This window comes from Ornithorhynchus anatinus, chromosome 21, assembly GCF_004115215.2.
Source record: "Ornithorhynchus anatinus isolate Pmale09 chromosome 21, mOrnAna1.pri.v4, whole genome shotgun sequence".
Taxonomy (NCBI): Eukaryota; Metazoa; Chordata; class Mammalia; order Monotremata; family Ornithorhynchidae; genus Ornithorhynchus; species Ornithorhynchus anatinus.
The window spans coordinates 11202422-11225733 of record NC_041748.1 but is presented as its reverse complement, the minus strand read 5'-3'; the positions used below and the strand labels follow the sequence as shown (position 1 = coordinate 11225733).

At 49.0% G+C, this 23312-nt stretch overlaps 1 protein-coding gene across 2 annotated transcripts; it reads left to right on the top strand.

Moving 5' to 3' along the window:
• The first annotated feature begins 133 nt into the window (after positions 1 to 133).
• LSM5 (LSM5 homolog, U6 small nuclear RNA and mRNA degradation associated) lies at positions 134 to 22709 on the top strand. 2 transcript variants are annotated; one of them, XM_029048631.2, is made up of 5 exons: positions 134 to 221; positions 14535 to 14630; positions 19119 to 19146; positions 20428 to 20500; positions 22432 to 22709. In XM_029048631.2, exons 2-5 carry the CDS (start codon positions 14576 to 14578, stop codon positions 22462 to 22464), a joined length of 189 nt encoding a protein of 62 aa, XP_028904464.1. In that variant the 5' UTR covers positions 134 to 221; positions 14535 to 14575; the 3' UTR covers positions 22465 to 22709. The 2 variants fall into 2 exon arrangements, with proteins under 2 accessions (XP_028904464.1, XP_028904463.1); XM_029048630.2 differs by lacking the exon at positions 134 to 221 and adding an exon at positions 9545 to 9594.
• The last annotated feature ends 603 nt before the right edge of the window (positions 22710 to 23312 follow it).

The following is a 23312-nucleotide window of genomic DNA, read 5'->3' as shown; positions in this document are numbered from 1 at the left end:
TGTTGAGTTTTAGGTGGCGGGCCGACATCCAGGTGGAGACGTCCACAAAGAGCTGAAACAACAGGCAGCTAAACCCGTGAACCACTCATTTCTCTCCTCTTCTCAGGCAGAGCCCGGTAACGGCCAAGTCTCCATCAGCGTCAACGTTTAGAGGTTCCGTCTCCGTTTTTCCCACTGCCCGAACTTCCGAGAAGCAAGGACGGCAAGGACCGCAGCGGAAGGTGAGGGGAGTTGGGGGTGGCAAGGCTAGGAACCGGCCTTCTCTCCCACACAGTCACAGGGCGTGTGGTTTTGCACACAGTAAGGGTTTAACACACACCACAGAGGTACTGTACTATATTATAGACGGTACACACTATATACCTTCAGGTATACCATTCACTATATACACTACACTACTATAAAATGGGGATGAAGGGAGCTCTAATACACTGTCCCAGCGTTTTCTTAACCGCTTAACACAAGATGGAAGCCGCTGGAGTTTCTCTCCTTCTGCACTGGGCTGGGGTGACACCTGCCAGATCGGATCCAGTTCCTCTGAGACCTGCTCCGAAGTGTCCCTAGGACACGTTTTTGTTCCCTCGGGCCAAAAGGCCCCTAATTTTCAGGCGAAGGTAAAAACCTGCCGTGAGTCGGTAAGCGTTGCCCACGGTCGAGTCAACATTGATGCAGCAGGGGGATGCGGAGTCCAAAGGGCTTGAACAGTTTCAACGGGGGCCCAGCTGGCAAGCCTGCTGCAGATTCGCGGCCTGGCACTTCCCTCCACCTCCCTCAGAGCGCTCTCCCCCCTCACTGGCTGCTACAGACAGCAGGATAGGCAGAGACTTTTCAAAACTTCCCGGGAGCCCAGCCTTGTGCCCTTTGTGATGGCCGCGACACCTGATGTTTACCAAACCCTCCACCCTTTTCCGCTTCAAAGGATACGCTCCAAACCGATTGTGTATTTTCCAGGTGTCTTTTCCCCTGAGTTTTACCTCGCCGGCCTCTCCCACACACCTACTCCCTGAAAGTAGTATTTTGTGTTCTATCATATTGTAGTCATATTGGAGAAGCAGCGTGGCTCAGTGGAAAGAGCACGGGCTTTGGAGTCAGGGCTCATGAGTTCGAATCCCAGCTCTGCCACTTGTCAGCTGTGTGACTGTGGGCAAGTCACTTAACTTCTCCGTGCCTCAGTTCCCTCATCTGTAAAATGGGGATTAAGACTGTGAGCCCCACGTGGGACAACCTGATTCCCCTATGTCTACCCCAGCGCTTAGAACAGTGCTCGGCACATAGTAAGCGCTTAACAAATACCAACATTATTATTATTATTATTAGTCTCCCAAGTGCTTAGTTCGCTACCCTGCACTCAGTAAGTGCTGAATAAATACGATCGAATGACCGACTGACTGAAAGTCTGTCCTGTTCCCCCACAGAGACCTCTGTCCTTTTGCCCCCTGCAGTTTTCTAAAGTCATCGGGCCCCATTTGTTCTCCATACCCAGCCTACCTTCTCTCGTTGCACACACTGTTGCGTCAACACCACCCTCATTCATTCAGTCGTATTTATTGAGCGCTTACTGTGTGCAGAGCTCCGTACTAAGCGCTTGGAAGGCACGATTCGGCCCTCTGCCCCGAACTCAACTCCTTCACTAATCTGTCCCTCAGCTGATCTCGAACCACTAGCCCATGACCCCGAATCACCTCCACGGTACGCTTCCTCCTCTCCTTGGCATCCCCAGTTGATCCTCACCTGCTTTAACACTGCCCTCTATTCCACCCAGCAACATGATTTCTCTATCCCCACTGACTCCTCTGGCCGCCGCCTACACTAGCTGTTTCAGATAGTTAACTCCTTCTTTAAATCTTCTTTCCCTCTCACCTTCTCGGCAGTCTTGCATTGCCTCTTGTCTTCGGGGCATCTCTACTTGAATATCCCACCGACACCTCAAATTTAACATGCCCAAAACTGAACTCCCCATCTTTCCGCCCAGGCTCTGTCCTCCCGCCGGACTCTCCAGTCACTGTAGGCAGCACCCCCATCCTGTCTCGTAAGCCTCGGCCTGATCCTCAACTCATGATCTCTCTCATTCGGCCCACGCAGTCAATCCGTCACTAAATCCTGTCAGTTCAACCTTCTCAGCACCGCTGAAATCCGCCCTCTTCTCACCCTCCAAACTGCTCCTTCGTTAATCCAAGTACTTATCCTGTCACACCTCGACTACTACATCCGCTTCCTGGCTGACCTCCTTGCCTCTCTGCTCCTCTCGATCCAGCTTGCTCACTCTGTCCCGATCTTCTGTATTTTACTGCTGACTCCTTTCCCACATCCTTCCTCTTGCCTGGAACTCCCTCCCCTTCCGTAGACCACTTTCTCTCCCCCCTTCAAAGCCTTATTAAGGTCACATCTCCTCCAAGAGGCCTTTTCCGATTTCATCCTCTTTTTTCTGACTCCCTCTCCCTTCTGCGACATCTATGCGTTTGGGTCTGTACCCCTTGGGTTCTTGGATTTCATCTTACCCTCAGCCCCACGGTATTTACGTACCTATCATTTATTTATTTGTTTTAATGTCTGTATCCCCCTCTAGACTGTAGGCTCACTGTGGGCAGGGAAGAGAGAGCAGCGTGGCTTAGTGGAAAGAGCCCGGGCTGGGGAGTCAGAGGTCGTGGGTTCTAATCCTGCCTCTGCCACTTGTCAGCTGTGTGATTTTGGGCAAGTCATTTCACTTCTCAGTTCCCTCATCTGTAAAATGGGGATTTAGAGTGTGAACACCACGTGGGACAACCTGATTGCCTCGTATCTCCCCCAGCGCTTAGAACAGTGCTTGGCACAGAGTAAGCGCCTAACAAATACCACCATCATCATCATGTCTACCGACTCTGTTACATTGTACTCCCCAAGTGCTTAGTACAGTGCTGCGCACACAGTAAGCACTCAAAAATACCATCGTTCGATTCGATGAGGGATAAATACAGACATCCATGAAGAAATACACGATTAGTTTCTTAGTCATTTTATTTATTTACAACACTGGTTTGAACCCAAGCACTGTCCTAAGAGCTGGGGCAGATTAGAAAGGTATTGATTTAAAACGAATCGCCGCTCTACAGGGTGTTCCCAGTCTAACATTGGTGGAGGTAGGACAAGTGCACGGGAAGAGAAAAGAACGAGGTAAATTAAGTAAAACGGCAATTTAATAAGAACCGCAGCAGCAGCACATCGCTGTTGGACGGGAACAACCTTCAGGCTTCTCGTCGCTGTAGCCACCTTGGTTTGAACAATCACGACCTGCCTAACGGTAGACGTCGTCGCAGGGAATTCTTTTTCTCCTGGTTCTCTGGATTGGCACTTCCTCCTGTCAGTGGGTGGGAGGGAGGGAGGAGGGGCTATGAGTTTAGCAATCATAACCGTCATCATTATCGCCGTATTGGTTAAGCACTTACTATGCGCCAAGCACTGAGGAAGGTACAGTGCGATCAGTGCAGACGTAATCCCTGTCTCACATGGAGCTCACAGGCTATCTGGAACATCAAGTGTTTTCAGAGCTTGGATGGAGAGGGGAGCCCGGGGCCATGGGACTTCAGGTTTCCTGGCTTTTCGGTGTAGGAATAAAGTAAAATATTCATGCACCACAGAAAATATCATTCATCCTCTTTCAGGGGCCTTAGGTACGCTAACATCGAAGAAACCTGGTGGAAAGAACACGGGCCCGGGAGTCAGAAGACTTAGGTTCTTTCCCGGCTCTGCCTTTTGGGTGACCTCGGGCGAGTCACTTCATTTCTCAGTGCCTCAGTTTCCTCATCAGTAATCGGAGTACGATCCCCATTCCCTTGTCCCCTTAGACTATGAGCTCCATGTGGGATGGGGGCTGGGTTTTAACTGTTTGTAGTGCATCTACCGCAGGGTTTATACACTTTCTTAGAGTAAGCCCTTAACAGATACCATAATGAATGAATTGAAGAGAAAAAACGGGCGCCTAGCGAATAGTGCCCTAGGCCGATTGTTCGTTTCATTCATTCTCTTGTATCGACCCCAGCGCTTAGTACATTTATTCACTCATTGGCTTCAAAGCACTCCACCACCTTGCCCCCTCCTACCTCCCCTCGCTTCTCTCCTTCTACAGCCCAGCCCGCACACTTTGCTCCCCCGATGCTAACCTTCTCACCGGGCCTCCATCTCGCCCGTCTCGCCGCCGACCCCGGCCCACATCCTGCCTCTGGCCTGGAACGCCCTCCCTCCTCAAATCCACCAGAAACTTACTCTCTCCCCTTTCAAAGTCTTATCGAAGGCCGGTCTCCTCCAAGAGACCTTCCCAGACTAAGCCCCACTTTTCCTCATCCCCCACTCCCTTCTGCATCACCCTGACTTACTCCCTTTGTTCTTCTCCCAGTCCCACAGGCCTTATGCACAGATCTGTAATTTTATTTATTTGTATCTATTTATTGTCTATAATTTATTTGTCTATCTCCCTCCCTGAGACTGGGAGCTCATTATGGGCAGGGAATGTCACTGTTTATTATTGTATTGTACTTTCCAAGTGCTTAGTACAGTGCTCTGCACACAATAAGCGCTCAGGAAATACAGTTGAATGACTGAGTATGGCTCTGGAAGTCAGAAGGTTCTAATTGCAGCTCCGCCACTTGTCTGCTGTGTGACCTTGGGCAAGTCACTTTACTGGGCCTCAGTTACCTCATCTGTAAAATGGGGATTTAAACTGTGAATCCAGGAGGGACAGGGACCGTATCCAACCCGATTTGCTTGTATCTGCCCCAGCGCTTAGTACAGTGCCTGGCACATAGTGAGCACTTGACAAATACCATCATTATTATTATTACTGCTTGGAGAGCCATGTACTAAGCATTTGGGAGAGCACAATACAACAATAAACAGACACATTCCCTGCCCTCAGTGAGCTTGCAGCCTAGAAGTTGGGGGGACATAGAGTAAGCACTTAACAACAGAAACAGCGTGGCTTAGTGGCAGGAGCCAGGGCTTGGGAGTCAGAGGACGTGGGTTCTAATCCCGCCTCCGCCTCTTGTCTGCGGTGGGATCTTGAGCAAGCCACTTCACTTCTCTGTGCCACGGTTACCTCATCTGTGAAATGGGGATTAAGACTGTGAGCCCCATGTGGGACAACCCGATTACCTTGTATCTACCCCAGCGCTAGAACAGTGCTTCGTACATAGTAAGTGCTTAACGAATACCATTATTATTATTATTATTAAGAATGATAACAAAATACCATTAAGGGCCTCATCCTACCTCTGGCCTGGAATGCTCTCCTTCCTCAAATCCGCCAAACAATCACACTTCCTCCCTTCGAAGGCCTAATAACAATAATAATAATAATGTTGGTATTTGTTAAGCGCTTACTATGGGCAGAGCACTGTTCTAAGCGCTGGGGTAGATGCAGGGTCATCAGGTTGTCCCACTTGAGGCTCACAGTCTTAATCCCCATTTTACAGAGGAGGTAACTGAGATCCAGAGAAGTGAAGTGACTTGCCCGCAGTCACATTCATTCATTCATTCATTCATTCATTCATTCATTCATTCAATAGTATTTATTGAGCGCTTACTATGTGCAGAGCACTGTACTAAGCGCTTGGAATGGACAAATCGGTAACAGATAGAGACAGTCCCTGCCCTTTGACGGGCTTACAGTCTAATCGGGGGAGACGGACAGACAAGAACAATAGCAATAAATAGAATCAAGAGCAATAAATAGAATCAAGAGCAATAAATAGAATCAAGTCACCGAGCTGACAAGTGGCCGAGCCGGGATTCAAACCCATGACCTCTGACTCCCAACCCCGGGCTCTTTCCACTGAGCCATGCTGCTTCCCTACTGAAAGCTCACCTCCTCCAGGAGGCCTTCCCAGACTAAACCCCCTTTTCCTCAGCTCCCCACCTCTCCCCATGCCCCGACTCCCTCCCTTTGCTTTACCACCCCTCCCTGCTCCACTTGTGTATATATATACACATATCTAGAATTCTATTTATTTATATTAATGCCTGTTTACTTGTTTTACTGTGTGCCTCTATAATTCTATTTATTTATGTTGATGCTATTGATGCCTGTTGACTCGTCTGAATGTCTGTCTCCCCGCTTCTAGACTGCGAGCCCGCTTTGGGCCGGGATTGTCTCTCTCTGTTGCTGAACTGTACTTTCCAAGCTCTTAGCCCAGTGCTCCGCACACAGTAAGCGCTCGGGAAATACGACTGAATGAATGACTGAACCCCAAACCACGATCAGATAGATCTGTGATCAGAGAAGCAGCGTGGCTCAGTGGAAAGAGCCCCGGCTTGGGACTCAGAGGTCATGGTTTCTCATCCCGGCTCCGCCACCTGTCCGCCGTGACACCTTGGCCAAGTCCCTTCGCTTCTCTGGGCCTCGGTTCCCTCGTCTGGAAAATGGGGATTGAGCCTGCGAGCCGCACGTGGGACAACCTGATCACCTTGTGTCTCCCCCAGCGCTTAGAGCGGGGCTTGGCCCATAGTAAGCGCCTAAGAAATGCCATCAGTATTTTGCTTTGTTGTCTGTCTCCCCTTTCTAATAATAATAATAACAACATTGGTATTTGTTAAGCGCTTACTATGTGCAGAGCACTGTTCTAAGCGCTGGGGTAGATACAGGGTCATCAGGTTGCCCCACGTGAGGCTCACAGTCCTCATCCCCATTTGACAGAGGAGGTCACTGAGGCACAGAGAAGTGAAGTGACTTGCCCACATCTACCTGATGACTCTGTATCTCCCCCAGCGCTTAGAACAATGCTCTGCACATAGTAGGTGCTTCAAAAATACCAACATTATTATTATAATTATTACTTCACTTGTCTGGGCCTCAGTTCCCTCATCTGGAAAATGGGGATGAAGACTGGGAGCCGCACGCGGGACAACCTGATGACCCTGTATTCCCCCCAGCGCTTAGAACAGTGCTCTGCCCATAGTAAGTGCTTAATGCCAACATTATTATTTTTATGATTATTATTACTTCACTTCTCTGGGCCTCAGTTCCCTCATCTGGCAAATGGGGATGAAGACTGGGAGCCGCGCGTGAGACAACCCGATGACCCTGCATCTCCCCCAGCGCTTAGAACAATGCCCTGCCCATAGTAAGTGCTTAACAAACACCAACATTATTATTATTACTCTTTTTATTGTTATTATTACTTCACTTCTCTGGGCCTCAGTTCCCTCATCTGTAAAATGGGGATGAAGACTGGGAGCCGCACATGGGACAACCTGATGACCCCGTATCTCCCCCAGCGCTTAGAACAGTGCTCTGCCCATAGCAAGCGCTTAGCAAATACCAACATTATTATTATTGTTATTATTATTATTATTATCACATCACTTCCTGGGCCTCAGTTCCCTCATCTGGAAGATGAGGATGAAGACTGAGAGCTGCATGTGGGACAACCCGATGATCCTGCATCTCCCCCAGCGCTTAGAACCCATAGTAAGTGCTTAACAAATACCAACATTATTATTATTACTATTATTATTATTACTTCACTTCTCTGGGCCCCAGTTCCCTCATCTGGAAACTAGGGGCGAGGACTGTGAGCTGCATGGGGCCCAACCTGATGACACTGCATCTCCCCCAGCGCTTAGAATGGTGCTCTGCCCATAGTAGACGCTTAACAAACACCAACATTATTATTATTTTTATTATTATTATTATTACTTCACTTCGCTGGGCCTCAGTTCCCTGGAGAAGCAGCGTGGCTCCGTGGAAAGAGCCCGGGCTTGGGAGTCAGAGGTCATGGGTTCGAATCCCGACTCTGCCCCTTGTCAGCTGTGTGACTGTGGGCAAGTCACCTCACTTCTCTGGGCCTCAGTGACCTCATCTGTAAAATGGGGGTGAAGACCGTGAGCCTCACGTGGGACAACCTCTTTCCCCTGTATCTCCCCCAGCGCTTAGAACAGTGCTCTGCGCGTAGTAAGTGCTAAACAAATACCAACATTATTATTAGAGGATAATCCTCTAAAGGGGAAGCAGCGTGGCTCAGTGGAAAGAGCCTGGGCTTCGGAGTCAGAGGTCATGCGTTCGACTCCCGGCTCTGCCACTTATCAGCTGTGTGACCTTGGGCAAGTCACTTCACTTCTCTGGGCCTCAGTGACCTCATCTGTCAAATGGGGATTAACCATGAGCCTCACTGGGGACAACCTGATGAGCCTGTATCTCCCCCAGTGCTCTGCACGTAGTAAGCGTTTAACAAATTCCGACATTATTATTATTATTCTCTGGGCCTCAGTGACCTCACCTGTCAAATGGGGATTAACTCGGAGCCTCACAGGGGACGACCTCATTCCCCTGTATCTCCCCCAGCGCTTTTGCCAGCTGTGTGACTTTGGGGAAGTCACTTAACTTCTCTGTGCCTCAGTGACCTCATTTGTAAAATGGGGATTAAAACTGGGAGCCCCACGTGGGACAAAACCCGATCACCTTGTATCCCCCCAGCGCTGAGAATGGTGCTTTGCACGTAGTAAGCGCTTAATACCACCATATTTAGGACAGTGCTCCCCACGTAGTAAACGCTTAACCAACACCAACATCATTAGAGGGGGCGCAGAGGGCAAAGGGGGAGCTGAGTCTGGGAAGGCCTCTTGGAGGAGGCGAGCTCTAAGTAGGGTTTTGAAGAGGGGAAGAGAATTAGTTTTATCATAATAATTATTATCATCATTCTATTATTGTATATTATAGTATTGTATTTGTACACGAAAAGAGAATGGAACTAAAAAGGCAGTGAGGATTCGAACCCAAGGTGGCCAAGCGAGCAAGGAGAAGCAACGCTCAGAGCCAGCGTTGGAGAGATCAGAAAAGGGAGGAAGGTGACCGAGGTGCCTGTAAACCTCCAGAGAGTCCCCCCTCTCCTGTTTGGCTGGGCCTTTATTTGCAACGCCTAGGAGAAGTAGGCAATCACAAAAGGCCTCGGACAAGTGTGTTTCCTTCAGTGACAAAAGAGACTCTTCAAGCAGGCCGAAGCACCGTGGCTCAGTGGAAAGAGCCCGGGCTTTGGAATCAGAGGTCACGAGTTCGAGTCCCACCCTGCCCCTTGTCAGCTGGGTGACTGTGGGCGAGTCGCTTCACTTCTCTGGGCCTCAGTTCCCTCATCTGGAAAATGGGGATGAAGACTGTGAGCCCCACGTGGGACATCCTGCTTCCCCTGGGTCTACCCCAGCGCTTAGAACAGTGCACGGCACATAGGAAGCGCTTAGCAAATACCAACATTATTATTGTTTGGGGTAAGAAGCAATCTCCTGTCCCCCGGAATTTGCGGATGTGATCTACCTCCCACCTAAAATGGGGGACTTCCTGAGACAAAAACAGAGTCATTTAGCTCAAGAAGCGTGCTGTTTTGAACAATGTTGTTCTTCTAGCTGACTGCGTTGCCGCAGAGGGGCGGTCGGGGCTCGATTGTCGCTGCCTGGCGGCGGGGGCGCGCAGGCCGGCGGGGGCGCGCGGGCATCGGGGGCTCCGGCATCGATTGGTCGGGGCCTCCTCCCCCTCCCCCTCCCCCTTCCCCTCTCCCTTCCCCTTCCCCTCCCCCGCCCCCCGCGGCGAAATGGCGGCCAACGCCACCACCAACCCCTCTCAGCTCCTGCCCCTCGGTAAGCGCCCCCGCATCGTCGCCCGCCATCGCCCACCGGCCGCCAGCCACCGCCCTCCTCTGCCCCTCACCTCCCTCGCCTGGAAAACCGGGGGTGCGGAGCAAACGGGAGCCCCACGGGGGACAACCTCACCGCCCTCTATTCCTCCCCCCCCAGCGCTGAGAGCAATAACCAGGTTGATGTCGGTTAAGCGCTGACTCTGTGCGGAGCGCTGTTCTGAGCGCTGGGGGCCGGGGGGGGGGGGGGATACGGGGTCATCAGCCTCCCAGTCGTCATCCCCCTTTCACAGATGAGGGGACTGAGGCCCAGAGAAGTAATAGTAATGTTGGTATTCGTCAAGCGCTGACTCTGTGCGGAGCGCTGTTCTGAGCGCTGCGGGGCGAGGATACGGGGTCATCAGCCTCCCAGTCTTCATCCCCCTTTCACAGATGAGGGGACTGAGGCCCAGAGAAGTACTAGTAATAATGTTGGTATTCGTGAAGCACTTGCTCTGTGCGGAGCGCTGTTGTAAGCGCTGGGGGGAGACGGGGGAATCAGGTTGTCCCACGTGGGGCTCCCAGTCTTCATCCCCATTTTAATGTTGGTATTTGGGAAGCGCTTCCTATGGGCCGAGCACTGTTCTGAGCGCTGGGGGAGATACGGGGGAATCAGGATGCCCCACGTGGGGCTCCCACTCTTCGTCCCCATTTTACAGATGAGGGAACTGAGGCCCAGAGAAGTAATAGTAATAATAATGTTGGTATTTGGGAAGCGCTTACGCTGTGCAGAGCGCTGTTCTAAGCGCTGGGGGAGATACGGGGTCATCGGGTTGTCCCACGTGGGGCTCCCAGTTAATCCCCATTTTACAGATGAGGGAACTGAGGCCCAGAAAAGTGAAGTGACTTGCCCACAGTCGCACAAGTGGCAGAGCTGGGATTCGAACCCATGACCTCACAGTCTTCATCCCTATTTTAATGTTGGTATTTGTGAAGCGCTTACTATGTGCGGAGCACTGTTCTGAGCGCTGGGGGAGATGCGGGGTCATCGGGTTGTCCCACGTGAGGCCCCCAGCCTTAATCCCCATTTTACAGGTGAGATCACTGAGGCCCAGAGAATAATAATAATGTTGGTATTTGTTGAGGGCTTCCTGTGTGTGGAGCACTGTTCTAAGTGCCGGGGGAGATAGAGGGTCATCAGGTTGTCCCACGTGGGGCTCCCAGTCTTCATCCCCATTTTACAGATGAGGGAACTGAGGCCCAGAGAAGTAATAATAATAATATTGGTATTTGTGAAGCGCTTACTATGTGCCGAGCGCTGTTCTAAGCGCTGGGGGAGATACGGGGTCATCAGGTTGTCCCACGTGGGGCTCCCAGTCCTCATCCCCATTTTAATGTTGGTATTTGTGAAGTGCTTACTATGTGCAGAGCACTGTTCTGAGCGCTGGGGGAGTTATGGGGTCATCGGGTTGTTCCACATGGGGCTCAAAGTCCCCATTTGACAGAGGAGGGAACTGAGGCCCAGAGAAGTGAAGTGACTTGCCCACAGTCGCACAGCTGACAAGTAGCAGAGCCGGCATTTGAACCCATGACCTCTGAATCCCAAGCCCGAGCTCTTTCCACTGAGCCCCGCTGCTTCTCTAATAATGTTGGTGTTCGTTAAGCGCTCACTATGTACAGAGCACTGTTCTAAGCGCTGGGGGAGATACGGGGTCATCGGGTTGTCCCACGTGAGGTTCCCAGTCTTCATCCCCATTTTAATGTTGGTATTTGTTAAGCGCTTGCTATGGGCCGAGCACTGTTCTGAGCGCTGGGGGAGATACGGGGTCATCGGGTTGTCCCACGTGGGGCTCCCAGTCTTCATCCCCATTTTCCAGATGAGGTCACTGAGGCCCAGATAATAGTAATAATGTTGGTATTTGTTAAGCGCTTACTACGTGCGGAGCACTGTTCTAAGCGCTGGGGGAGATACAGGGTCATCGGGTTGGCCCACGTGAGGCTCCCAGTCTTCATCCCCATTTTACAGATGTGGGGACTGAGGCCCAGAGAAGTAATAATAATAATAATGTTGGTATTAAGCGCTTACTACATGTGGAGCACTGTTCTAAGCGCTGGGGGAGATACAGGGTCATCAGGTTGTCCCATGTGAGGCTCACAGTCTTCATCCCCATTTTAATGTTGGTATTTGTTAAGCGCTTACTATGTGCAGAGCACTGTTCTGAGCACTGGGGGAGATACGGGGTCATCGGGTTGTTCCACGTGGGGCTCACAGTTAATCCCCATTTTCCAGATGAGGTCTCTGAGGCCCAGAGAAGTGAAGTGACTCGCCCACAGTCACACAGCTGACAAGGGGCAGAGCTGGGATTCGAACCCATGACCTCACAGTCTTCATCCCCATTTTAATGTTGGTATTTGTTAAGCACTTACTATGTGCGGAGCACTGTTCTGAGCGCTGGGGGAGATACGGGGTCATCGGGTTGTCCCACGTGGGGCTCACAGTCTTCATCCCCATTTTACGGATGAGGGAGCTGAGGCCCAGAGAATAATAATAATAATGTTGGTATCTGTTAAGCGCTTACTATGCGCAGAGCACTGTTCTAAGTGCTGGGGTAGGCACAGCGTCATCAGGTTGTCCCACGTGGGGCTCACAGTCTTCATCCCCATTTTCCAGATGAGGTGACTGAGGCCCAGAAAAGTGAAGTGACTCGCCCACGGTCACACAGCTGCCAAGGGGCAGAGCTGGGATTCGAACCCATGACCTCTGGCTCCCAAGCCCGGGCTCTTTCCACGGAACCACGCTGCCACCATCATCATCAGAAGAAGAAGAGGAAGAAGAGGCAGCAGCACGACTTAAGGGAAGGAGCCCGGGCCGGGCCGCCAGGAAGACCTGGGTTCGAATCCCACTCCCGCCACTTGCCTGCTGAGTTGACCCTGGGCCAAAAAAAAAAGATGGCATTTGTTGAACGTTTACTATGTGCCAAGCACTGTTCTAAGCGCTGGGGGAGATACGGGGCCATCAGGTTGTCCCACGTGGGGCTCGCCGTCTTCATCCCCATTTTGCAGAGGAGGCAACTGAGGCACAGAGAAGTGAAATGACTTCCTCAAGGTCACACGGCAGGCGAGTGACAGAGCTGGGGCCACGAGGGACGACCTGATGGCCTAGAGAAGCAGCATGGCTCAGTGGAAAGAGCCTGGGCTTGGGAGTCAGAAGTCATGGGTTCGAATCCCGGCTCAACCACTTGGCAGCTGCGTGACTGGGGCAAGTCACTTCACTTCTTTGGGCCTCAGTGACCTCATCTGTAAAATAGGGATTAACTTTGTGCCTCATGTGGGACAACCTGATTACCCTGGATCTACCCCAGCGCTTAGGACAGTGCTCTGCACATAGTAAGCACTTAACGTATACCAACATTATTATTATTATTATTATTATTATTATTATTAATAACAATGCTTGGCACAGGTTAAGCGCTTAAGGATGCCCTCGATGCCCGTCTACTTCTTTCGCTGTCCATCTCCCCGCTTCTAGAGCCTGAGCCCGTCGTTGGGCAGGGATTGTCTCTTTCTGTTGCCCAATTGTGCTTTCCACGCGCTTAGTGCAGTGCTCTGCACATGGTAAGCGCTCAGTAAAAACAGTTGAAATGAATGAAATACTATGATTATTATTACTAATTACTATTATGATGAGGATAGTTATATGATGTATATCATAATATATTATTAGTAGTAATAATAATCATGGTATTTGTTAAGCACTTACTATGTGCCAAGCACTGGGAGTCCAGCGCCTCCTGGGGACCCGGAAACCTCAACCGGCGGAGAGGCTTTCATCCATTCATTCATTTGATTGTGTTTATTGAGCGCTCACTCTGTGCGGAGCACTGTACTAAGCGCTTCGAAAGTACGATTCGGCAACGGATAGAGACGATCCCTACCCGACTACGGGCTCGTAATGCGCCCCGGCCCCGCTGCCCCCCCCCGGGCCTGCTTATCCCGAGCCCGCCTGCCGTGATGGAGAGCATCTCCCAGGACCCTGTAATAATAGTATTTATTAAGCGCTTACTATATGCCGGGCACTGTACTAAGCCCTGGGACCGATACAAGGTAATAGGGTCAAACCCATTCCCTGTCCCACTTGGGGCTCATGGTCGCAATCCCCATTTTACAGATGAGGGAACTGAGGCAGGGAGAAGTTAAATAATAATGATGATGATGGTGTCTGTTAAGCGCTTACTATGTGCCAGGCACTGTTCTAAGCGCTGGGGTAGACACAAGGTAAAAATAAGAATGGTATTTGTTAAGCGCTTACAATGTGCCAGGCAGCGTTCTAAGCGCCGGAGTAGAGACAAGGTAATGATGAGAATGGTATTTGTTAAGCACTTACTATGTGCCCGGCACTGTACTAAGCGCTGGGGTCGATACGCGCGAACCGGGTTGGGCCCAGTCCCTGTCCCACGTGGGGCTCGCGGTCGCAATCCCCATTTTACAGATGAGGGAACTGAGGCACGGAGAAGTTAAATAATGATCGTAATGACGGTGTTTGTTAAGCGCTTACTATGTGTCAGGCACTGTTCTAAGCGCCGGGTAGAGGCAAGGTAGTATTTAAGCATTTACTGTGTGCCAGGCACTGTACTAAGCGCTGAAGTTAAATGACTTGCCCAAGGTCACACAGCAGACTCATTCAATAGTATTTATTGAGCACTTACTAGGTGCAGAGCACTGTACTAAGCGCTTGGAATGTACAAATCGGTAACAGTGGACTCATGGCGGAGCCGGGAATAGAACCCAGCTCCTTCTGACTCCCAGGCCTGGGCTCTATCCACTCGACCACCCTGCTTCCCTTCGTGGCGAGGCAGTTATTTTTGCTCCACCACCCACCCTCAGGGGGCTCGGCCTCCCCGCCAGGGCTTTCTCCGCTCACCGAGGTTAAAACAGTATTTTTGTTTTGTGTCTTTCAATCCGCAGAGCTTGTGGACAAGTGTATAGGATCGCGCATTCACATCGTCATGAAGAGTGACAAGGAAATCGTAGGCACGTTGCTGGGATTTGATGACTTTGTCAGTATCCTTTTCAAGAGCGACGCGTGTTGTCCGTAGCGCGTCTCACGTTCCTGCCGGTACCCGGGGCTTTTCGGGGTAGCCGAAGTCGAAGAGGCGGTCGGTCCCCTCGGAGTAAGGGTCCCTGGGTGTTTTAGGAAAGAAAGATTGCCTTCTTTGTACGTTGTACTCTCCCAAGCGTTTAGTACAGTGCCCTGCACACAGTAAGAGCTCAGTAAATACAAATGATTGAATGAAAACAAATAGGTAATTTCGTTGTTGGGTCAGGCCCCGGTCCGGCGGCGCCCAGAATCAGGGCAACGAGAAAGCGGGAGGAACTGGTTGTCTTTCTGGGCATCCCAACAATAGCAGGGATACCATGTATTGAGCTCCCACTAAGTGCGATGCACTAAACTAAGAGCTCGGGAAATATGAAACCAAGAAATGTCATGTTCCCTGCACCTAGGGAGTGTACACTCCAGCTCAGGGGAGACAGACAAATGCATTTACTAATAGACTAAGTGATGTTTATTAAATATTACGTTCCAGAAAGTTCTGAAGTATTGGCTATACGCCAAACCCCATAGCGGATACAAGATTATCAGGTCGGACACAGCCACGTGGGCCTCACAGTCTAAGCAGAGGGAAGGAGAGGGAGGTACTGATGAGGAAGCTGAGGCACAGAGAAGTGAAGTGATTTGCTCAAAGTCACGGAGCTGGAGTCAAAACCCAGGTTCTGTGACCCCCGGCCCTGTTCTCTTTCCACCTCGCCATGCGGCTTCTCCCTAAGTTATATTCATTCAGTGGTGTTTAATGAGCGCTTACTATGCGCTGAGTACAGTGCTAAGCGCTTGGAATGTACGATTCCGCAACAGATAGAGACAATCCCTGCCCAATGACGGGCTCACAGTCTAAATCTGATGTAGGATATTGGAAATTAACTGAAGAGGTGGGATTTTTAGAAGGACTTTGAATGTAAAGAGTCCTGGACGGTCAGATTTGGAGAGGGAGGTTGTTCCAACTGGGGAAAGGAACATCGGGAATGAAAAGATGGAGGGGGGAGAATCAAGAGTGAGATAAAATTAGAAGGCTCGCTCGGGAGAAACGAAAGGATTGAATGGGGAATAGAACAGGTGGGTAAGGCAGAATGAGTTGTCTGGAAGCCAGTTGTGAGTTTTTGTTTGGTGTGGAGAGACACCATTCGTTCAGTCAGTAGTATTTATTGAGCGCTTACTATGTGCAGAGCACAGTACTAAACGCTTCGAATCTACAATTTGGCAACAGAAACAGTCCCTGCCCCGTGACAGGCTCACAGTCTAATCAGGGGAGACAGACGGACAAAAACAAGACAACTTAAAATAATAATAATAATGTTGGTATTTGTTAAGCGCTTACTATGTGCCGAGCACTGTTCTAAGCGCTGGGGTAGACGTAGGGGAATCAGGTTGTCCCACGTGGGTCTCACAGTCTTAATCCCCATTTTCCAGATGAGGGAACTGAGGCACAGAGAAGTTAAGTGACTCGCCCACAGTCACACAGCCGACAAGTGGCAGAGCTGGGATTCGAACTCATGAGCCCTGAGTCCAAAGCCCGTGCTCTTTCCACTGAGCCACGCTGCTTCTGAGCGTGGCTATTTAACTTAATCACGATAAATAGAATCAAGTGGCCGGTGGAGGGTTCTGAGAAGGAGAGATGTTGGATTCATTCATTCGATCGTATTTATTGAGCACTTCGTGTTTGCAGAATACTGTATTAAGCACTTGGAAGAGTACAGTACAACAGTAAACGGACACATTCCCTGCCCACAAGGAGCTTACCGACCAGAGGGGGAGGGAGATAGTAATATAAATAAATAAATGACAGGTACATAAGTGCTGTGGGCTCGGGTGGGGGGATGAATATAGGGAGCAAGTCAGGGCGAAGCAAAGGGAAGGGGAGAAGAGAAAAGGAGGGCTTAGTCAGGGAAGGCTTTTTGGAGGAGAAATCCTTTCAATAAGGCTTTGAAGTGGGAGGGGAGAGTCATTTTTGGATTTGAGGAGGGAGAGCATTCCAGGCCAGAAGGAGGATTCATTCATTCAGTGGAATTTACTGAGCGCTTACTGTGTGCAGAGCACTGTACTAAGCGCTTGGAAAGTAAAATAAAGCAATACAGCTCCTGCCCTCGGCGTGTGGGTGAGTGGTTGTTAAGCGGTGCTCGAAGATGATACGCAGCAGCCTTTACTGGAGACAGTGGGGTGAGACTGGAGACAGGGAGACCAGTGAGGAACCAAATTCAGACTCTTATATGGCGACTGGAACTATTATCTTTTTACCGTGGAAAGAGTTTGGGTGGAGAGGAGGGGCTGGATGGAGGAGAAGTTGTTTAGAAGACCCGGCACGGCCCGTCGGTAGATTTAACGTCCGGGTTGACGGCGTCGGGGGCGACGGCGGGGTTGCGGGTTTCTGGGATGAGGAGGATGACGGCGTTAGCGACTGAGTTGGGAAAGTTAGCGGGCGGGGTGGGTTTGGAGAAGACATATAGTTCTGTTTTAGACACGCTGAGCTGGAGACGCCGGTAGAGCTCGCGATGACATGGAAGAAAGAGGCTGTGCGGGCAACTCGCTCTCGCCTCGCGCTGATCAAGAATTCCCCAACGAGATGGAAGCCGGAGGCTCTCGGAGAGGGAGTGTAGAATGAAAAGAGCGGGACACCCGAAACTGAGCCTTTGAGGACACCCACTATCTAACGCACTGGCGACGGTTGGTGATCTGAGACAGGGTGGAATGAAGGGGTCGAAAGCCAGACCGCCGGGTCGAGAGGAAATGAAGGCGCTTGGAAAATACAGAATGAAAACGGGATATATCACCCCTTCCAGGAGAGGAGGGAAACAGGAGCTGGAGAGAGCAGGGAGTCAAGAGGGTGTTTTTTAAATGGGGGGAGACTTGAGAGGGTTTGAAGGCGGTGGGGAAGGAGGCATCAGACACTGAGAGGAGGAGGAAGAGCAGCAGGACTGGATGGAAAGAACACGGCCCCGGGAGTCAGGTGGAGCTGGGTTCTAATCCTGCCTGCGCCACTTGCGTCCTGCGTGACCTTGGGTAAATCACTTCAGTGCTCTCTGCTTCAGCTTCCTCATCCGTAACGTGGAGGTTCAGTACCGGTTCTCCCTCCTATTTAGACGGTGAGCCCCACGTGGGACGGGGACTGTGTCTGACATGATTAACTTGTATCTCCCCTAGCGCTTAGGACGCTTGGCCCACAGTAAGCCCTTCACAAATGCCATTATTATCGCTGTTATTATTAGATAGAAAATTGCAGTTGGGGAGGAGAGTGGGAGCAAGTAATTTTCAGAGGTGGAAACGGGAAAGTCAGAGGTACAGGCAGGAGACCTGGAGAAATAGCTGGGAAGCAGGAGAAGAGCTTCGAGGTGGGTGATGGGGTGACTTTGGGAAGTTCATGCCTGATGGTTTAAATTTTTCCGACCAAGTAGCTGGGGAGGTCATCAGGGGTGGGAGGTGGTTAGTGCCGGGGGCTCCAGGAGAGAATTGAAGGTTTGGGAAAGTTGGTGGGGGCTAGGGGAGCCACTGAGGGAGGTCTTCAACCATCATAGAATTGCCAAGCAGAGAAAACAGCCGGGTTTGAGTACGGCAGAGCCGATCCGTAGTAGGAGGACGCATCCCGGAGCCGGAATTTCTGTCAGCCGCGTTCAGCAGCTCACGTGCAGGAGCAGAGGAAGCGACCTGTGAAGCGTGAGAGCGACGACGGGATAGGTGGTCGGTGGAGGGTACACATCGAAGGGCAGGAAGGGCGACAGGGAGTCCGGGAGAGGTGGGAGAGGCTGGGATGGGAGGAGGGGGTCTAGAGTTTGGGGATGAGCACTGAATTTGGGGAACGGAGGGTGGCGGTGAGTTGGCAGAGTTAGAAGGCTGCAGTTGGAAAGAGGTATGTCGGAGTACGTGAGCCATTAAACGTTTTTAATTCACGAGAGAAGCAGCGTGGCACAGTGGAAAGAGCACGGGCTTTGGAGTCAGGGCTCATGAGTTCGAATCCCAGCTCTGCCACTTGGCAGCTGTGTGACTGTGGGCAAGTCACTTAACTTCTCTGTGCCTCAGTTCCCTCATCTGTAAAATGGGGATTAAGACTGTGAGCCCCACGTGGGACAACCTGATTCCCCTGTGTCTACCCCAGCGCTTAGAACAGTGCTCTGCACATAGTAAGCGCTTAACAAATACCAACATTATTACGTTTTTGACCGTCCCTTCCCGGAGTCGGAGTGCTCGAGCATCTATTAGATGCAGTGCATCGTACTAGGCGCTTGGAAAAAACAGAATGAAAACGGGATCACAAGGCCCTTCCGCTCTAGCGGCGGAGACAGACAAATACATTTACGGGTGTGAATAAAAGGCTTAAAGTGCTTTAATAGTTTGGCAAAGTAGATATATTTAGAATTGAAAGAGGAAAGAAGAAGAGGAAAGAAAGTAGAACGCACTTGAGGTTTGAAGTTCTCTGGTTTTGTTCTCTTGACATCAGATTTCAGACATGGTATTAGAAGATGTCACGGAATTGTGAGTATTGATTGCGTCTATTTTATGAGTGATTCTGAGGCTCTTTACAGTGAACGGGAAAACTCTTATATTGCTGATTACCTTTAAACTCTAAAACTCATGTTACCTTATTTTGATTCTTAAATTTACTCAGTCTATAGGCTTTTATTAGGTAGAATTTCTGAACGGATGAGGATGTAGACGAGGAATTCCGCAATTGTGAAATTTGACCCTTGGCTAAGTGCCTCTGCCTAAGGAACTCTACAGACGTCAATATTCTGAAATTTTGCCCCGGTTTTAGTAACATGGTGGACTTAATATTCACAGTTCTATAACACGGAATTATAGACGAATCCCCATTAAGGAACACCCACATTTATAATTCACACCCGGTTGTTTCTCCCAACACCTCCCAAAATTGCCTTCCCTGTAGCTAGATGCAGTTGGAAAAAACGTTCCGTACTTCCCGAATCGTGTTTCATCCAAAACTCAGCGAAAACTTGGCATTTTGGGACAACTGAGTATATGCAGAAGCCCTCTGAACGAACTCCTATATAATATGGTCCCCCGTTCCTTTGTATTCATCGTAGAAAGGTTTTGCTAAATAATCAGTATTAACGTGGAATAGTCTGTTGGAAATAGAGGTTTGTGCTAATGGTGCAAAGGATGTGAATTCCAAATTGTGGCCTCTCAGAAAAATCAGCTCCTGGGATTGGGAACAAAAGCCTTCCAGCCGGAAGGAATGGAAAATGATGACATTCTCTTGGATTTTTGTGAGTGTTTTCTTTTTATCCCCAAGTGCTTTCCCGTCAGTGGATCTCTCTTTTTAATCATCCCAATACCCGTTTAAAGTTACGAAGAAGAATCGGAAGTATTGGTAACTCCACGTTACAGCTGAGGAAATCAGGGCCCAGAGAGGATAAGTGATTTTCCTGAGGGCACACAGGACGGGGAGCTGGGACTAGACCCTGAGACTCATGCTCTTAATCCCACACCAGTCTGCCTACCTCTGTAACATCCAATTTTCCTGGCCTTTTGAGCAAAACGGTCATGGAAGAAGAAATAAGAAAAATCTAACGCCGTCTAGTCTGGAGGAATTCCAAGATGCTAGTTTTTTCCATTTGGCAATTTGTTCACACATGCTAACTACAGTATATCTGTTACCCTGCCTTTTATTTGTAGGCAGATTGCTTATTGAGATCTTTCTGTCTTGGGTAGAAAACATAAGTGTCTCTCCAAAGTTGGTTCTCGAAAGTACGCCCTTACACATCTGTTTATTCTCTTTTTAATATGCTCATTTAGTGAGATCACACCAGAAGGAAGAAGGATCACCAAGTTAGATCAGATTCTGCTGAATGGAAATAACATAACGATGGTAAGGCACATTTCCTGCTTTCGATACTTTGATTTGCTGCTTACTGTTTCTTCCAAGTCATCGCTCTAGACTGTCAGCTTGTTGTGGGCAGGGGACGTGCCTTCCAACTCTGTTTTCTCGTACTCTCCCAAGCACTTAGGACAGTTCTTTGCACACAGTGAGTCATTAATGAATAACAAATAAATTGATCGATCAATTGATTCCAAGGATGGGTGTTGACTTAGCCTAAATTATTTAGTCTTATAAAGAGCCTGGTGTAAGCTGAGGAGGTTTGGAGCTTTGAAAGTAAATCGGGGTCTGCAATTAAATAGTAACAGCACTTACTCTGGGCCAGACAAACATTGTGGTGAAATGCCGGGTCAGGTTTTCAGGGGAGTCAGATCAGACACGATCTCTGACCCACAATGGGGCTCGTAGGATGAGAGGAAGAGAAAACAAGTATTTTATCCCCATTTGACAGATTAGGGAACTGAAACCCAGAGGAGGAAAGTGATTTAGCCAAGGTCACGCAGCGGGCAAGAGGCAGAGGCAGGATTAGAACCCAGTTCTCCTGTTTTTTCCTTTTCGTCCCCCTTTTTGGTTTGGAGTGCCACTGGGTTTTAGAAGGCAGATACTTGTGCTATCACAGCTTACTGTCATGGGGACCAGGAGAAGAAGGCAGGCGTGATGAGGAGGGAGAGGAGGTTGGCTTGGGTTTTCTGGGACCGGAGCCCATGCGGAGTAAATTGCTCTTCCTTCATCCGCCAGTACTTAGTACTCATTCTTTAAGCTTTCTGGTAAGTGGAAAATTGCACCAAAAATGAGCAGTAAGGTAAACTTTCTACCTCTGTAAGATATATTCTGTTGATAAATGTTTACTAAGGTTTCCTCCCATCCCCTCCGGCATGCTTATTATCAATAGGTCCACAGGCCCTAACGTAGTGAGCGAAGAAGTGTCGAGTTCTTTTTCCTTTTTAAAAGAAAAAGCGTTTTCCTTTAAAAAATGTGTGATTTTATGACAGACGTTAGTAGATCTAGTAGATTCGGTTTAAACCAGAGGGTGGTTAGTGGGAAAGGAAGGTATGTTTACCAGATAAATTAACTGCTTGTTTTTTATTAAAAAAATGTTAGTTAAGTGCTTACAATGTTCCAGTTACTGTACTGAGCGCTGGGGTAGGTAGAGGCTAGTCAGATCAGACCCAGACCACATCCCACACGGGGTTCACCGTCTTAATCCCCATTTTACAGATGACATAGCTGAGGCACAATGAAGTGACTTGCCCAGGGTCACACAGCAGACAGGTGGCGGAGTCAGGATTAGAACTCCGGTCCTCTGCCCGCCCGGCCCATGCTTTATCCACAGAGCATTATATTAAGTATTAAATAATGTGCTCTTCTATCAACCATCTCAGTGACTTAAAGACTCAAGCACTTTCAATTGGTAAACATCTTGTTTTATTTTGTGTATCTCCCACAGTCCATCTCCAAATTAGGGATGTCATTTACTTAAAGGGGAGTTGAAAAGCTCTGAGATGTTATATTTTTCCAATTCTTCAGATACAATTTGTTCTTTTGAAAAATATTTTAAAGTGTCATATTCGGGTTTACATTAAAATCCAGTCCATCATTGAAAAATTGCTCAGCATGTCTCTTTTCCTTCTGTGAAGTCAGTGAGTGCCAAAAAATGGTACAATATAACTAGTAGAAGCTCAATAAATAACTATTTGCTGTCTTTTCTGCTCTTAAAATGTCACTGACTCTACAAACCATTTGGGAGCAAACCATTTAGAATAGATTTTTTTTAAAACTTAAAGCTCATTCATCTGTTTAGTAATATTCCATATAAAGCTTTAAGGAAGTGACATAATGTTCAGTCGCCAAGATCCCTTTGAATTTTCCCAACTGAAAAGTGTGCTGTACTTTTGCCCTCACTATTTGTTTCTACTCTGCAGCTGGTTCCTGGAGGAGAAGGACCTGAAGTATGAATGGATTCTTTTGTCACTTGGCAGGATTTTTAGTTGATAACATCCTCTGTCCTGGAAATGGAGAATTTTTTTTTTACATATAATGTTGATATTCGATAGTTCAATTTCCTGTTGAAGGGAAAATGCTTTGAAGAAGGCACTGTAAATGCTCATTTTTGTAAGGTAAAAATTATGACTTCTTGTTAAAGAAGAAATCGGGTTGTTTTTCACAGTCTAAAATAAAGACTTCTCTATTGGGTTCAGCAGCCACTGCTTTTATTTATGATTAACCCTAATTGAATTCAGAGAAAAAATGCTGCAGTTATTCTTTTTTCACAGTAAGAATGTAAGTGGCAAATACTTCAATGCGATGATTGAGTGACAGACTGCTAAATTTGGACCAGCGCCTTTTGGGATCTCTTTGATGTGTTCACGGGGAAAAGATCCTCCTGGTGGTTTATGTCCTGTCTCCGATGTCTTCAAAAATGTATTATTAATAGTAATAATAATAATAATTGTGGTATTTAAGTGCTTACTATGCATCAGGCACTTTGGTAGAAACAAGATAATTGATTTGGACGCAGTTCCTGTCCCATATAGGGTTCACAGTCTCAATCCCCATTTTACAGATGAGGGAACTGAGGATCAGAGAAGTTAAGTGACTGGCCCAAGGTCACACAGCAGACAAGGGGTGGAGCCGGGATTAGAACGCAGGAGCTTTTGACACCCAGGCTTGATGCAACGAGGGCTATCTCCTTCTGCTGGGGAGAAGGTCTCGTCTGAGTTCATTAGGCGTGCAGGTTTTCTAAAGACAGATGACTTCTTTTCTAAAACCTGTCCAGTCCATGTTTCCCCTCTCCTCCAGAACC

Coding starts and splice junctions, on each gene's coding strand:
- LSM5 (XM_029048630.2), top strand. CDS start 9,549: ATGGCGGCCAACGCCACCACCAACCCCTCTCAGCTCCTGCCCCTCG. Junction 14,631..19,118: donor GGGATTTGATGACTTTGTCA/GTATCCTTTTCA, acceptor ATCAGATTTCAG/ACATGGTATTAGAAGATGTC. Junction 20,501..22,431: donor ATGGAAATAACATAACGATG/GTAAGGCACATT, acceptor TCTACTCTGCAG/CTGGTTCCTGGAGGAGAAGG.